The sequence below is a fragment of the Scaptodrosophila lebanonensis genome, unplaced genomic scaffold (assembly GCF_003285725.1).
Source record: "Scaptodrosophila lebanonensis strain 11010-0011.00,11010-0021.00 unplaced genomic scaffold, SlebRS2 tig00000001-arrow-pilon, whole genome shotgun sequence".
Taxonomy (NCBI): Eukaryota; Metazoa; Arthropoda; class Insecta; order Diptera; family Drosophilidae; genus Scaptodrosophila; species Scaptodrosophila lebanonensis.
The window spans coordinates 17,903,410-17,917,660 of NW_022060529.1; the positions used below are offsets into that span (position 1 = coordinate 17,903,410).

Consider the following 14,251-nt stretch of genomic DNA (forward strand, 5'->3'; position numbering starts at 1 on the left):
ATTAGAACGATGAAAAGAATTGATTTATTTTATATATATTTTTCTTTTGCGAAAACAAATTTATTTCCATTGTCCTTTAGAAAGAAATATGTTAATTTTAAGCATTGACTTGCATCAGTTTGGAAAACAAATGTTGGATTTTATTTCTACTAATATTATAAAGAGAAAGATTTGATTGTTTGTATGCTTGTTCGTTTGAATTGAAAAGGCTCCGAATCTACTGAAGCGATTGAATGGATTCTTTCACTGTTGGGAAGCTACACTAGTCAGTTCACAATCATCCTCGAAACATTGTCACTTTAAATATTAAGACAATATTATTCAAAAGCCCCCAGCCAAATAAAAAATTATAAATCGATCCACACTGTGAATAATATTGAAGACATTTAAATTCACTAAACCCTTCTGGACTGCCGCCACATGAATTGACGGTAAAATTCGGAATTGCAATCATGCTTTTGAGAAATTAAAGCCTTCCAAGCATGTGCAATGGGTCGGAAAGGGTATAGATTTAAGGAAAATTGCAGGACAATTTAAGAACATTTAAAATATTATTATTGTTGTACGAAAGTATATTTTAGTATACAAGTCGTATTGATTTTAATTAAAGCCACATTATATTCATGCCATGTTTATGAAACTCAAGAAATTTCTCCTAAAATACTTTGCATGTCTGATCATGGCTTAATGAGTAAATTGTTTCAACTTTGTTGTCTAGTGTTTTAGTTGATTGAAAACATATCACATATCGCAGCAATATAACATTTAATCGTAATAAAAACACTTTGTTGTACATTGATGAAACAAAGTACATTCAATAAATAAACATTTTTTGTTACAGATGGTGTGAAAGTGCCGAATGGCCGAAAGAAGAGTTTTATTGTTCTTTGTAGTGACGAATGTCAAGTACGTCATGAACTTGAATCACACAGTAAGCTATTTGTATGAATTAGTTCGGTTGCTAGGTGATTCCTAGATAGGGCATTTAGCGGTCCTTGGGGTTTAAATAAATGAAAACTACAACAAACTCACGTTCGACTACGTGCTCTATGGAGAACACGCCAATTCAATTGTCATTAAACTTGCTAATTACATAGTAACATGGGATTAATATCTAGTATGACATGACTTAAACAATTTTGGGGTCTTTTGACTTAATCAGGCCAATGATCCCTGCGACGCCCTTGCCGTTGGCCTCCTCGTAGTAGGGTAGGGACTTGGCCCGTTCCAGCCAGGCAGCAAGCTTTGGATATGTGCTTCGATCGACTTCCAGAAATACTGTCGCCGTTGTGATAACAGAAATGAAGTGGAAGTCGGCAATTGTTTGCATATTTCCAGCCACGTAGGTTTGGTCTTTCAGGTACAGTTCTAATGTGGTGTAGACCTCGGCGAGAGCATCTATTTTCTCCTTTGGAATATTTAATTCGTTCAGGAAAAGCACCTGCTTAAGAATGGCACGAAGGCTAGGGAGAGCTACACTGGCGTTGTAGAAGAGGCGTTGGTCTACGATGGCACGATATTGCAGTTCCTGGGGATACAGTATGTCTGTCTTTCCATATTTGGACACCAAATAGGCGTTGATAGCGTGTGAGTCGCCGATGTAGAAGCCATTGTCATCCAGTGTGGGCACAGTATGAAGTGGGTTCATCTTTAAAAATTCCGGGGTCATGTGCTCGCCGGCAAGCAAATTAACGACCTTATACTCGAAGGGTAGATTCAACGCTTTCAGAGTGAGCAAGACAGAGCGTACAGGCGGACTGCCGTCGATACCATAGAGCGTTATTTTACCCATGTTTACGCTTGAAAATCTGATTAACTAATGTCATACGTAGCCAAATATCGGTCTTATATATGCCAACGCTAAACTCGCCGAAGTGCACTACAATTTATGATTATAAACAGACATATGTATGTACATATACGATTATACCCGGGAACCATGTGCCAACGATGATAACATTCCAACAAACAAAAAAAGGTTAATTTTTGTTGCTTTCTTCACCTAATTCCTTTTCTGGGGAGCTTTTACTTTGTGAGCATTACGAGGCATTTCTGACAGCTGTGGCATGACCGATACCGACATCAACATAACGCCCATTTACTGATAAAGATCCCAACGTTATTTACAAGTACATAACACATTGTAGCTTTTTATAAGCTAATAACTAAAGATAATAACTCAAGACAGTCCAAACATGAGCATACTGTAAGAGTGGCGCTGTATAACGTTAAGAGTTTCTACAGAACTGATTAATGATTTGAGAGAGACCTCTTGCTGAGTATATTAATGATATATTCGTAGTAAAGGTGTTTCACAAAATTTTTTAAATGCTCACTTCTTAATTTTCCTTTGACATTACCTTGAATATTCGCATTGCAATTTTCGGAGATTTTCCAAACAGTTTGTTGAAAACGAACAATTAAATAATAATTTCAAAAACTAGCTACTAACTACTTATTAACTACTCAAGTTTTACCTTAAGTTTAAATTCTATTTTCGAGAAAATAACTGTTTTCTAAACAATAAAAAAATAATCAAAAATGTTATGAAAAATCAATAAATTTATGAAAAATAATTTCAAGTATTTTTTGTTTTTTTATTTATAGAAAATTATTTATTGGCTTAAGCCAATATTAGCCTTTCTGAAAATAAAAGCGACCGGTAATTTTTAATGGCAATTTCAAAAGAATTTTCTTCTTAGTGTAGATAAGGGGTATCTATAATTATTTGAAAATATGTTAACAATAGCGTACAATTGTTTTTAATCGGCTTTTTAAAAAAGTTGTTTTAGCTGATTTCCACTTTCGGTCAATAGTGAATAAATATGCGATTTTTGTTTGACCTTTGCCTTCAGTAGTTTTCTGTTGTAGAGCTCGAGGTTTAAGAAGCCAATAAAAGCAATATGTATACAACAATATTTTTATTTAATTTATAAGAATAATCATAATTTTATTCTCTTTTTCCATCACTTAAGTACTTAATATGAGAATCGCAGAAGAGAGCGGCCACAATATTTTTTAAATTAATTTAATTTATCAGAAATTTCACAATTTATTTTTATTCAATTTAATTTATCAGTAATTTCACACTTTAAGTCTCGATTTGCCATCACTTATAGTAAGTATTTGGTATGATATTATATTTTTATTAAATTTATCAGAAATTTCACTATTTGATTCTCGTTTGCCATCACTTAAGTACTTGGTATGAGAATCGCAGAGGAGGGCGGCCACAATATTTTTTTATTTAATTAAATTAATCAGAATATTTTTTTATTTAATTTAATTAAACAGAATTTCAGTATTTATTTCTACAATATTTTAATTTAATTTATCAGAAATTTCACTATTTAATTCTCGTTTGGCATCACTTAAGTACTTGGTATGAGAATCGCAGAGGAGGGCGGCCACAATATCTGTATTTGAAGTTCATATTGATATTTTCACGATTTTGATGCAACTTCCCCATATAGTGAGGTTTTATAAAAAAATCATGAGCACCAGATTTTGTTACAAGATCGGAAAAAACACAACAGAGCTTTAAAGGCTTTTTGTACCAATCGCTGCCAGCTATATGATATATGCATAATAATTTTGGGATGTTTCTTAAATATATATATTAATATAAATGTATATATCCGGCAATATCAAAAAATAAAGAACCTTTAGTCGATATTGCTTGCTACAAGTTCTTTAACAGATAGAGTCATTTCGACTTGACCAGATTGCAAATTGTTTCAGATCCTTGCCGCTCACATTTTTATAGTGTGGGACCACGTACGTTACAAGCCTCTGTGATTCGATTTCGAAAACAGCGAAATGTACGTGGTACCCATCAACTGGCTGAAGTATTTCGGTGAATTAATTGCACCGAAGGAGCAATGCGTAACGTCGTCTTCGAAGCATGCATAGATAAGAGTACCATGTGTCAACGACGATAACCTTTGAAATACAATTGGTCTGTTGTTTTCTTCACCTAGTTCCTGTTGTGGGAGAGAATTGACTTTGTGAGCATGAGAGTGCATTTATGTTGGTTGTGGTATGATTAATTTCGACATAAAAGTTAAGCCCATTAAGTGATACATATAGCAGTTTCATAAATACATAATTTGTTTGGTTTCTGCTAGTTAGCATTACAATCGCTTTTAATAGAATGCCAAGTGAGTTAATTGAAAAGTTCTAGAATGAGTCACAGCTTCAACCTATGTTGAAAATACGCTGAAGTTGAAAGCTTATGGGCTGAGTATTTAGTTTTGAATCAGAAAAAGCAATGCCTATAAGTTAGCAAAGCTTACGAGAATATCGGATTTGATTCGAAAAAGTTTATTTGTTTATATTTCCAAATACCAATAATAATGATTGTGATAGATGTATAATACAATTTTGAGACGGTAAGCAACGTTCGGATAAGGCTTTCTCTGTCCGTCTGTTTATCTATCTCTCCGTCCATTTGCAAACAATTCAAGGAAGGAAGCATTTAAATAACCATGCTTGGTACCCAGGTCCTCCTAAAACCGAGAAATACAAATCTTCCATCAAATGCAACGCATTATTTATCCAATTTAAAATCCATTTATTTATTCATTCACAATAGCCTTAAACAATTGTAAAGTTTTTCGACTTGACTAGGTCAGTAAATTGTTGGAGACCTTTGCCATTGGCCTCCGCATAGTACGGTAGGGACTTAGCCAGTTCCAACCAGGCTGCAAGCTTTGGGTATTGAGCCCGATCGATTTCAAGGAAGGCCGTAGCAGTTGAGATTGCAGCAATGAAGTGGAGATCGGCAATGGTCAGATTATTGCCAGCTATATGCGAGTGGTTCTTCAGGAATAGTTCCAGTGTGCTGTAGATCTCTGCAATGGCATCGATTCTTGCCTTCGGAATTTTCGTATCATTCTGGAAAAATAGTGGAAAGACTACAGTGCGGATGGCGGGGAACACTACACTGGAGTCATAGTGGAGTCGTTGATCTACAATAGCGCGCTGTTGAAGGTCCTTGGGATACAGGGTGTCCGTTTTGCCATACTTGCTGGCCAAATAGGCGTTGATGGCATGTGAGTCCCAGATAAGGAAACCATCATCATCTAAAGTCGGCAGTGTGTGCTGAGGATTCTTCTTCAAAAATTCTGGCTTTAGATGCTCCTTCGCAAACAGATTGACGATTTTGTACTCGTATGGCACATTGAGGGCTCCTAGTGTGAGCAGAACGGAGCGAACTGGTGCGCTGCCATCAATGCCGTAGAGCGTCAATTTTCCCATATTAACGATTATAAGTCAGAGAAGATAGTACTTCGCGTGGGTAAATGCCGGCCTTATATAGAGCTTGTAAAGTTTTCAACTATGTAGTCACATACAGACAAAGAAGAGTATATGTATGTATGTACACACATACATATATCTGTATGGTGAAATGTGAATAATTGTTTTCGTTTCTATACAAATTGTTTGTATTATCAAAACAGAAGAAGAGAGAGAGGGAGGGAGAGAGAGAGCGCGATAAAGAGAGAGAGCTTTCCGCTTGTGAGCATGACACAGCAGATCTGACACTACATACATATGTATGTATATGCAAGTATAAGTGCGAGTATATAAAGTTTTATATGTATATAATTAGTATATGTATGTGCATTTGGTAAACATGGCTGTTTATTTTTAGATATACATATGTGTTGATAGTGAAAATCAAAACAAACACCTGTTTCGTGATAAGGAATATTGCCAAACATCGACTGCTGGCTTAGAAACAGCGAGTCCGTCACTCGCTAATAGCAAATACGTGATAGTAGTATAAACAAAAGCTTTTCATAGAATGCTAATTGAGCAAAATTCGTTTGGCAAAGCTCAGAAAGGCAACAACTCGAGCTGTTGCCATAAACAAACGGCCACCCAAGCCGCTGAGTTCAACAGAATCATTGCTATTAAGAACTTTATTATCGCATAACAAATTAAATGTACATAGGCGCCTATATATGTATGTATATTATATGTAGTTTATGTTTACTGTAAACTCTTAAACAATGGTAAAATTCTTTGACTTGACCATATCGATGAACATCTTCAAGCGTTTGCCATTGGCCTCCTCATAGTACGGCAGTTTCTTCATGCGCTCCAGCCAAGCCGCGAATTTGGGAAATGTGCCGGCATCGATGTCGATGAAAGCGGTTAGGGAGGTAACCACAGCAATGATGTGGAAGTCGGCAATTGTTAGATTCTTGCCAGCCATATAGTCTTGGTTCTTCAGAAACATTTCGAGCGTAGCATAGACCTCGGCAACAGCATCGATACGAGCCTTTGGGATTTCCGTGACATTCTGTCGGATCAGGGGAAAGGTGATGGCACGCATTGTCGAACCAATGGTGCTGGAATCGTAATGGAGGCGCTGATCGACGACTGCTCGTTCCTGCAGATCTTTCGGATAGAGGGTGTCTGTTTTGCCATACTTGCTGACCAAATAGGCGTTGATGGCATGCGAGTCCCACACATAGAACCCATCATCGTCCAAAGTGGGAACAGTGTGTTGTGGATTCATCTTCAGAAATTCCGGTGTCATCTGTTCTTTGGCAAACAGATTGACAACCTTATAGTCAAAGGGCAGATTCAGCGCGTTCAAAGTCAGCAAAACAGATCGCACTGGTGGGCTGCCATCGATGCCATAAAGTGTTAGTTTACCCATGTTGTTGTCTCTTGGAAGTTAAGGTGTCTACTGTGGTGGTGTTCGAAAGCCGCCGGCCTTATATGCAAAATAAAGTCTCTCTTTTTTCGCAACAAGCTTTAGCAGCGTAGTCGTGAGTAAGCATTTTGAATGCATCGAGCACGTACATACTCGTATGTATGTATTACACATCAGGTTTATGAAATTCTCCTAGTGATAAGGCGAGTGTGAGTCAAGCCCCCCCGGTTTTTTGCTTGAGAACAGATGTTTTGTTGTCTTGATATCCAAGCACTAAATAAACAAGCAATATCTAATAAAGCTCCTTACAGGCATTCTACACTAACAACTGCAACGTGCCTCTAGATTTACACAAAAGGAGAAAGAAGCACAGTGGACGCAGACTAGATTGAAGTTACGACAAAAAGAATCTTCGAGACTCAATAAACTGATGGCACTTAACTTTAAAATATAAGATAATTAGTTGGTTTTCTTTATTTGAAATTGAACTTGGAACTACGTTTTCTAAAACGAACTAATAGTCTTTAAATCTAATACTGAGAAGGAATTTAATTTAATTTTTAACTTTTGTAAATCAAACATAATAAAGCTTATAAACAGATAGATACATATAAAGAATAGTTTCGGTTAAAAATGTTAAATGAAAATGAATACTTTCAAATAAAAACTGTTAAGAAATCATCAAAAATGTTATAAACATAAAAGAATTGCAAGGCTTTAAAATGAAATTTCATATTAGGTGCTGCTTTTACTTTAGTATTTGATTTTAATATGACCTTTAATTTGTAGGGTTATTTAAAATATAGAAGATAGAATGTTTGCTGTGGCTGCAGAAGGGTGTTAAAAATCAAAAGAAGTAAAATCCAGGCGATCATCTAGTCAGACGGACAAACAAACGGGAGGACATGTCTGAACGCTATGTCTGATGCTGATTAAGAATATAAGTAAGCATATATGTACATACTTGATGTTTTTTTCTGCCTGCTACTCCCTTGACACAAACCTTATACATATATATACAAATATACCCTTTTACCCTTTAGGTACAGGATATTAAAAATAACCCAATACAACTCTAATTGAGGAATAAAAGAGCTTGCTCGACTTACTAATCAATTTTTCACCTCGTCGGAGATTCCATCTTTTTGGATTTTTCCCTTCAATGGTAAACGAGTTAGCTATTAATTAATACTAAGTTTTCTTTCTCTGATCACTTTTTTATTCGAAAATTTAATTTTTTTACCCTGTACCCAAAGGGTGAAAGAGTATACTAGTTTTGTGCGAATGTATGTAACAGGCAGAAGGAGGCGTGGTAGACCCCACAAAGTATTATATATTATTGATCAGAGTGACAAGTCGAGTCGATATAGCCATGTCCGTCCGTTCGTCTGTTCGTTCGTCTGTTCGTCAGTCTGTCCGTCAGTCTGTCCGTCCGTCTGTCTCAGAAGGTACAGGAGCTAGAATGACCAAACTTTGAACTCAAATTTGGCATATACATCCAGTTTGTGGTTATGTATCCCTATGCCAAGTCATCATGATTAGTCAATTCTGAAAGGAGTTATAGCCACAAATAAAATCGCTGCCCAAGCTCTGCCTGCCTTAATTTAATTATAATAATATTTTTAAAATTAATTTAAAAACAATTTTTGTTCGTTATTTCCTTTTTAATGGGCGGTACAGGGTATTTAAGAGATGAGCTCGCTCGACTTTAGCATTCCTTTCTTGTTTTAAATTTTTGTTTTGTTGGTCTATTAACAGTTGGCTGTGAATCGTCCGAACGGTAAATAAAACATCGAGTCAGAGGCGGTTATAAGATGTTATTGTAGTTTTATTTGATTTTTAATATTTCGGTTTTTTATAGTCTTGATTTTGTAAACTTTTATCTGTCCTAGGATGGACAATTAGTAAATATTATGATAACCTTGAAAGTGAGATGAACCGGGAACCTTCTCAGCAACAAACTCAGATTGTGGGTCAAGACCTTATGCATGCAGAGATAAAATAAAATAATTATAATTTGCGATTGCGAGAGATAAGCCAAAAAGTATTTATTAATGATATCGATTAGGTTGTTAACATATTTTGACACATTTAAAGTAACAATCATTTATAAGTATATAAGTCCATTGGCAAAAAATTCATTTAGGTGGGAGATATAAAAATGTTTAGAGTTAGAGTTGATTTAAAAATGTATTACAATAAAATCTTGGTGGGTTAATTATCTGCCTTTGAATGAGAAGTCAAAAATCGTGTAAGCTGCAGTTCGATAAAAAATATTTCGTATGGTAGAAATGATTGATTAGAAAACTGAAATATCAAATTGTCATATTGTTTGTGCTCAAAGAAAACTGGCGGCTCTACAGGGTGTATTAGTAATACTTATAGATATACAAGTAATTACTTGCTCAGCTACTATGTGTGCCAATGGCTTTGAAATGAAAAAACTTCACAATTTTGGGTGCAAAAACTAGGCTTTGTAGGTGCCTACAAGATGACTCTGTATTTGTATATTTAATCTGAATGACGATTCTGTTTGCTGCAGTTTTAGGGCACAATCGTAAAGTTCTTTGACCTCATCAGGCCTGAAAATTGTGCCACACCACTGCCATTGGCCTCGTCATAGTAGGGCAACTGTTTCATCCGCTCTAGCCAGGCTGTCAGTTTTCCATATTTGGAGGCATCAATCTCCAAGAAAGTTTCCAGCGAGGTGAGCGTGGAGACGAAGCTGAAGTCTGCTATTGTTAGCTCCATGCCCGCTACGTAATCATTTTCAGCCAGAAAGGTCTCCACAAAACCATACACTTCGTCCAGCGCATTGATTCTAGACTGCGGTATTTCCGTTTCGTTCATAAATAACAAGGGTCGGACTATATTTCGCAGTGCTCCGATAAACATCATACCAGAGTCGAAGTGCAAGCGCTGATTAACAATGGCACGCTGATATGCATCCTTGGGATAGAGCGCACCGTTCTTGGCATACTTATCCACCAGATACGGCATTATGGCATGCGAGTCCCAAAGAAAATGGCCATTATCCTCCAAGGTGGGCACAGTGTGTTGTGGATTCTTCTCAATATAGTGGGGCGCCAAGTGCTCCCCAGCCAAAATATTGACCAGCACATAGTCGTAGTTGAGGTCGAGCGCCTTAAGCGTCATAAGAACTGCCCGCACTGGTGGACTCGCGTCCAGGCCGTAAAGCGTTACTTTAGTCATGACTGCGCGTTAGGAAATACTCAGCAACTGACTGATTGGCACAAAGTTTGTCAGCCTTTTATAAACATATGCCTGTGCCCTATTTAGATAAATACACGTACTATATCGTGCGAATAAAAATTTAGAAACAGTTGCTCCCTATAACTGCCTTCTGAATAATAAATGTCCAGAGCACAAGAATCAATAAATTTCATCCAAATGGCTAGTTCGTCAATCAGGAAAGCCTGACAGTTGCTGACAATTGCGGCTATTAATTGGTTTATTTAGAATGCATACGAAAATATAAAATATAATTATGGGAACAATTCAAACTTGTACATCGGTCAACGAGCTCTTCATAATGCCAATGTGCTTTTTCGCGCCCACACCATTGACCTCCTCGTAGTAAGGCAGCTCGGCAATGCGCTGCAACCAGGCGGTGATCTTCGGATACTTGGCCTCATCAATGGGAACAATGCCGGGCAGCGTGGATACGGTGGCGGCGCAGCAAAAATCGGCAATGGTTAGCTCATCGCCCGCAATGTACGGTTTATCGCCGAGGAACGTCTCCACCAGATCATAGCCCTCAATGATATTGCCGGTCTTCTCCTTTGGCACCACGGTCACATTGTTAAAGAAGAAGGCCACACTGACGGAGCGCAGTGACATGAAGAGAACGCTGGCCTCGAAGAACAGGCGCTGATTGACGGCAGCGCGCTTCACCAGATCCTTCGGATAGAGCTCATCGGACTTGGCATATTTGTCAACCAAGTAGCAGCAAATCGCATGAGAATCCCAGACCAAAGTGCCTTCATCATCTAACAGTGGGACAGTGTGTTGCGGATTCTTCTTCAGGAACTCCTCCGTCATGTGCTCGCCTTTCAGCAGATCCACCTCCTTGTATTCAAAGTCCAGTTCCAGGGCCTTCAGGGTGAGCAGACAGGCCCGCACCGGGGGGCTCAAATCAATGCCGTAGAGCACAATTTTCGACATCACTTTTTTTATTTTTTATTTTTATTTTTTTACTAGACAGAACGTGCGGCCTCCAGCAGTGCGAAACTCAGACTGAAACTGTAATCTGCGACTGATGTGTGTCGCACTGCCGGCACTTCAGAGGTTTCCCATAACAGCGTAGAAGATTTTCTATGGGGCGTCGGCTCTGATGAATTTTAATAAAAGCTAATGGATGTACTATAGGTGTGCTATAGTAAGTAAATAAGTACTACGCGAGTTTGTCAATTGTCAGGTAAATGCTTTTATTCATTAACAGCTACTAGACTTGTATGTCTGTGAGATAGTTTCTCATCATGGTTATGTATTTTTTGACGCCCACACCATTGCCTTCCTCGAAATAGGGCAATTGACCGAGTCGTGCCAGCCAAGCCGTTATCTTTGGGTATCTTTGAGGATCAATGTCCACAACGGCCGGCAGGGAGGAGACTGTGGCTGCACAGCAGAAGTCAGCAATGGTCAGTGTGGATCCAACGATATACGGTTTGTCGGCCAGAAAAGTTTCGGTGAGTGCCAGAGCCTCGTGTATAAGATCTGTTTTCTCTTTGGGTACGACGGTGATGCCTTTGTGGAAAAAGGCGGCGCTTACATTTCGCAGCGACATAAAAATAATGCTAGCATCAAAATATAGACGTTGATTGACAGCAGCCCGCTTCACGAGATCGCGCGGATAGAGTTCGTCCGATTTGCTGTATTTATCGACCAGATAGCCGCAAATAGCGTGCGAGTCATAAATCAGAGCTCCATTGTCCTCCAGCAGTGGCACTGTACCCTGCGGGTTCTTCTTCAAGAATTCGGGATTGCGATGTTCACCCGCCGCTAAGTTAACCTCAACATATTCATAAGGAAGCTCAAGCGCCTTCAAAGTCAAGAGGCAAGCGCGCACTGGGGGACTTGGGTCCATGCCATATAGCACTAGCTTTGTCATTCTGGGAGGTTTTCGTTGTTTACGCTTTGGTGTAGAATTTCAAATTGCCGGTAATTCTTTGGTGACGCCAGCCTTTGTTTTTTACTGAAGCTTGAAAGCACAACGAAGCTTTTTGGAGAAGGTCGGTTCTAAGAGAGAAGTATGTATATCTTTTGGATAGTTATAAAAAAATAAAAACAACTGGAAAAGCTAAAGTCGAAAGAATAATTACAGAAATTTAAGCAAGAAAAGAATGAACTCTTAAATACCCTGTACCAAAAAACTAAAAAAAAGTTATACTATAAATAATAAAACATTTTTAAAAATTAATTAAAAACTTTACTGACCAAGTTTGTGTAGGTATGGAAAATCGCGGGGGATTGAGGGGTGCATCGTAAAAAAATTAATAAACTTTATCTGCATACAAATTTGGAAATTTTAACTCTTATACCTTCTGAGATCCATTCGTTCATGCAGACGGACAGGCCTTTTGGGGGTTTGCCACGCCTTCTTCTGCCTGTTACACATTTCACCTCCCTCAAACTTAATATACTCGTGTCATTTCATGTACAGACTATAACTAAATACTTAGCTATTGATTATATAGAAAATATTAATATTCCATAAATATTAAATATTAATCCATTAAATATAAATATTCCATTACAATAGTAATTAGCGCAGCAGCATTAGAAACAGTATCCAAACAATAATACAATTTAAATGTATTTCAATGTAATCTATATATATATAGTCTAGTATTGCTGTTCATGATGAAATCAAAATTTCAATCTTGTTAGTCTTCTCTGGCATAACGTTTTGTCATAGAACTTCTGGCGAGTATAGTAGCAGCGATTTGTTAAAGCTTGAAAGCTTTAAAGAGCTTTTCGACGTAACATGTACGGATATCTGTAAACATCAAATATATTCTCTTTTGGTTTCTCAAAATATTATATGGGTATCATCAGATATTTGTATTAGCAAGGTCTTAATTATTCCAAATATAAGTTAATTATAGACTCGACTACGTTAATGAATAGAAATAATGGAATGTTGACGATTCATGGTGACGGAAAATATTGACGATTCAGGCTCATGAGGCACTTTATGAAACCCAATTATGCTCGTATTAGTTTTTAGCCCTTGACTCATACTAAATAATTACAAGTACAATAAGTATATATTGGAAAATCATAGCTCCCAAAATTTCACTTTTCTCTCATTGGAATTCTAAAATTTTAAATTTGTAGAGTACCTTCGAGAAAAAGCACGAATAGATTGTATTGAAAAAACGAAAAAACAAAATTATTCGAAAGGGATTCCACTTACAAAAATTTCAATTAGCTTTCGGTGCTCAAAATGTTTTTTTATTTACAGCCAAGAATTTAATTGTTGCAGCATTTTAAGTAGAAACAAAATAAATAAAATCGCTATTTAGTTAACGGAAGGATTCCTTGATGAAATTTGATTTGATTTCGACTTTAGAGCTTTCAAAATATTATCAATTTTTTAAAAGTCTTGGGGAAAGTTCCTGACTCCCGGTGTATAGAGGTATGTCTACTTTATCATCTCTCTCCCATTCTCGTTTATTTTAAAGCTTTAATTCTAAGTACATTTAACTGAATATGCATTTGTTGAAGGCATTAGACTTGTATATCTGTCAGACGATTTCTCATCATAGCTATGTACTTATTGGCGCCTACATCGTTCAGCTCTTCAAAGTACGGCAACTGATGAAGTCTTGCCAGCCATGCCATAACCCTTGGATATTTCTCTGGATCAATATTTAATACTGCTGGAATGGATGAAATTGTAGCTGCACAGCAAAAGTCGGCAATTGTTAGTGCAGCACCCGCTATATATGGCTCAGTGCCTAGAAAGGTTTCAGTCAGTGCCAAAGCCTCCCGTATATTGTCGGTTTTTTCCTTTGGCACTACAGCTATGCCCTTGCGGAAAAAGGCAGCGCTTACATTTCGAAGCGACATAAAAATTATGCTGGCATCGAAGAACATTCTTTGATTGACAATGGATCGCTTTTCAAGATCGCGCGGATATAGATCGTCCGATTTGCTGTACTTATCGACAAGGTAGCTACAAATGGCGTGCGAGTCGTAAATCACGACACCATTGTCTTCCAGCAGCGGCACCGTACCCTGTGGACTTTTCCTTAAAAACTCCGGATTGCGATGGTCGCCCTTAAACCAATCCATTTCAACATACTCATATGGAAGTTGAAGTTCTTTTAAAGTTAGCATACAGGCCCGGACCGGCGGACTCATGTCTACGCCATATAGCACAATCTTAGACATACTTTGCGGCTCTGGTGTACACTTAGAGTTTCCAAGCAAGACTATTTAGATCTGCGTTGTTTAGATATTTTCTACAGGTTGTTGGTGCGGTGCCATTTACAATGTAATCTCTGTTGAGGTTGAGCTTTTTTCATGGCCTTTTAAGAATGTGGAAATTGGACG

General features: G+C 37.6%; 7 protein-coding genes across 7 annotated transcripts; all 7 read right to left on the bottom strand.

Annotated features, from left to right (window-relative positions):
- Positions 1 to 842: 842 nt before the first annotated feature.
- LOC115631157 (glutathione S-transferase 1-like) lies at positions 843 to 1,795 on the bottom strand. Its single transcript, XM_030527837.1, has one exon. The coding sequence runs from the start codon at positions 1,790 to 1,792 to the stop codon at positions 1,130 to 1,132; it is 663 nt and encodes a 220-aa protein (XP_030383697.1). The 5' UTR covers positions 1,793 to 1,795; the 3' UTR covers positions 843 to 1,129.
- Positions 1,796 to 4,549: 2,754 nt separating this feature from the next.
- On the bottom strand, positions 4,550 to 5,261 carry LOC115620957 (glutathione S-transferase 1-like). Its single transcript, XM_030514480.1, has one exon. It carries the CDS (start codon positions 5,257 to 5,259, stop codon positions 4,597 to 4,599), a length of 663 nt encoding a protein of 220 aa, XP_030370340.1. The 5' UTR covers positions 5,260 to 5,261; the 3' UTR covers positions 4,550 to 4,596.
- Positions 5,262 to 5,909: 648 nt separating this feature from the next.
- Positions 5,910 to 6,691, bottom strand: LOC115621289 (glutathione S-transferase 1-like). Its single transcript, XM_030514895.1, has one exon. It carries the CDS (start codon positions 6,671 to 6,673, stop codon positions 6,011 to 6,013), a length of 663 nt encoding a protein of 220 aa, XP_030370755.1. The 5' UTR covers positions 6,674 to 6,691; the 3' UTR covers positions 5,910 to 6,010.
- A 2,314-nt stretch (positions 6,692 to 9,005) lies between these two features.
- Positions 9,006 to 9,898, bottom strand: LOC115633818 (glutathione S-transferase 1-like). The gene has a single exon (XM_030531304.1). It carries the CDS (start codon positions 9,881 to 9,883, stop codon positions 9,215 to 9,217), a length of 669 nt encoding a protein of 222 aa, XP_030387164.1. The 5' UTR covers positions 9,884 to 9,898; the 3' UTR covers positions 9,006 to 9,214.
- Positions 9,899 to 10,124: 226 nt separating this feature from the next.
- LOC115628483 (glutathione S-transferase 1-like) lies at positions 10,125 to 10,916 on the bottom strand. Its single transcript, XM_030524612.1, has one exon. The coding sequence runs from the start codon at positions 10,853 to 10,855 to the stop codon at positions 10,190 to 10,192; it is 666 nt and encodes a 221-aa protein (XP_030380472.1). The 5' UTR covers positions 10,856 to 10,916; the 3' UTR covers positions 10,125 to 10,189.
- A 183-nt stretch (positions 10,917 to 11,099) lies between these two features.
- Positions 11,100 to 11,801, bottom strand: LOC115630450 (glutathione S-transferase 1-like). The gene has a single exon (XM_030527014.1). It carries the CDS (start codon positions 11,799 to 11,801, stop codon positions 11,136 to 11,138), a length of 666 nt encoding a protein of 221 aa, XP_030382874.1. The 3' UTR covers positions 11,100 to 11,135.
- A 1,357-nt stretch (positions 11,802 to 13,158) lies between these two features.
- Positions 13,159 to 14,099, bottom strand: LOC115634093 (glutathione S-transferase 1-like). The gene has a single exon (XM_030531648.1). It carries the CDS (start codon positions 14,087 to 14,089, stop codon positions 13,424 to 13,426), a length of 666 nt encoding a protein of 221 aa, XP_030387508.1. The 5' UTR covers positions 14,090 to 14,099; the 3' UTR covers positions 13,159 to 13,423.
- Positions 14,100 to 14,251: the final 152 nt, after the last annotated feature.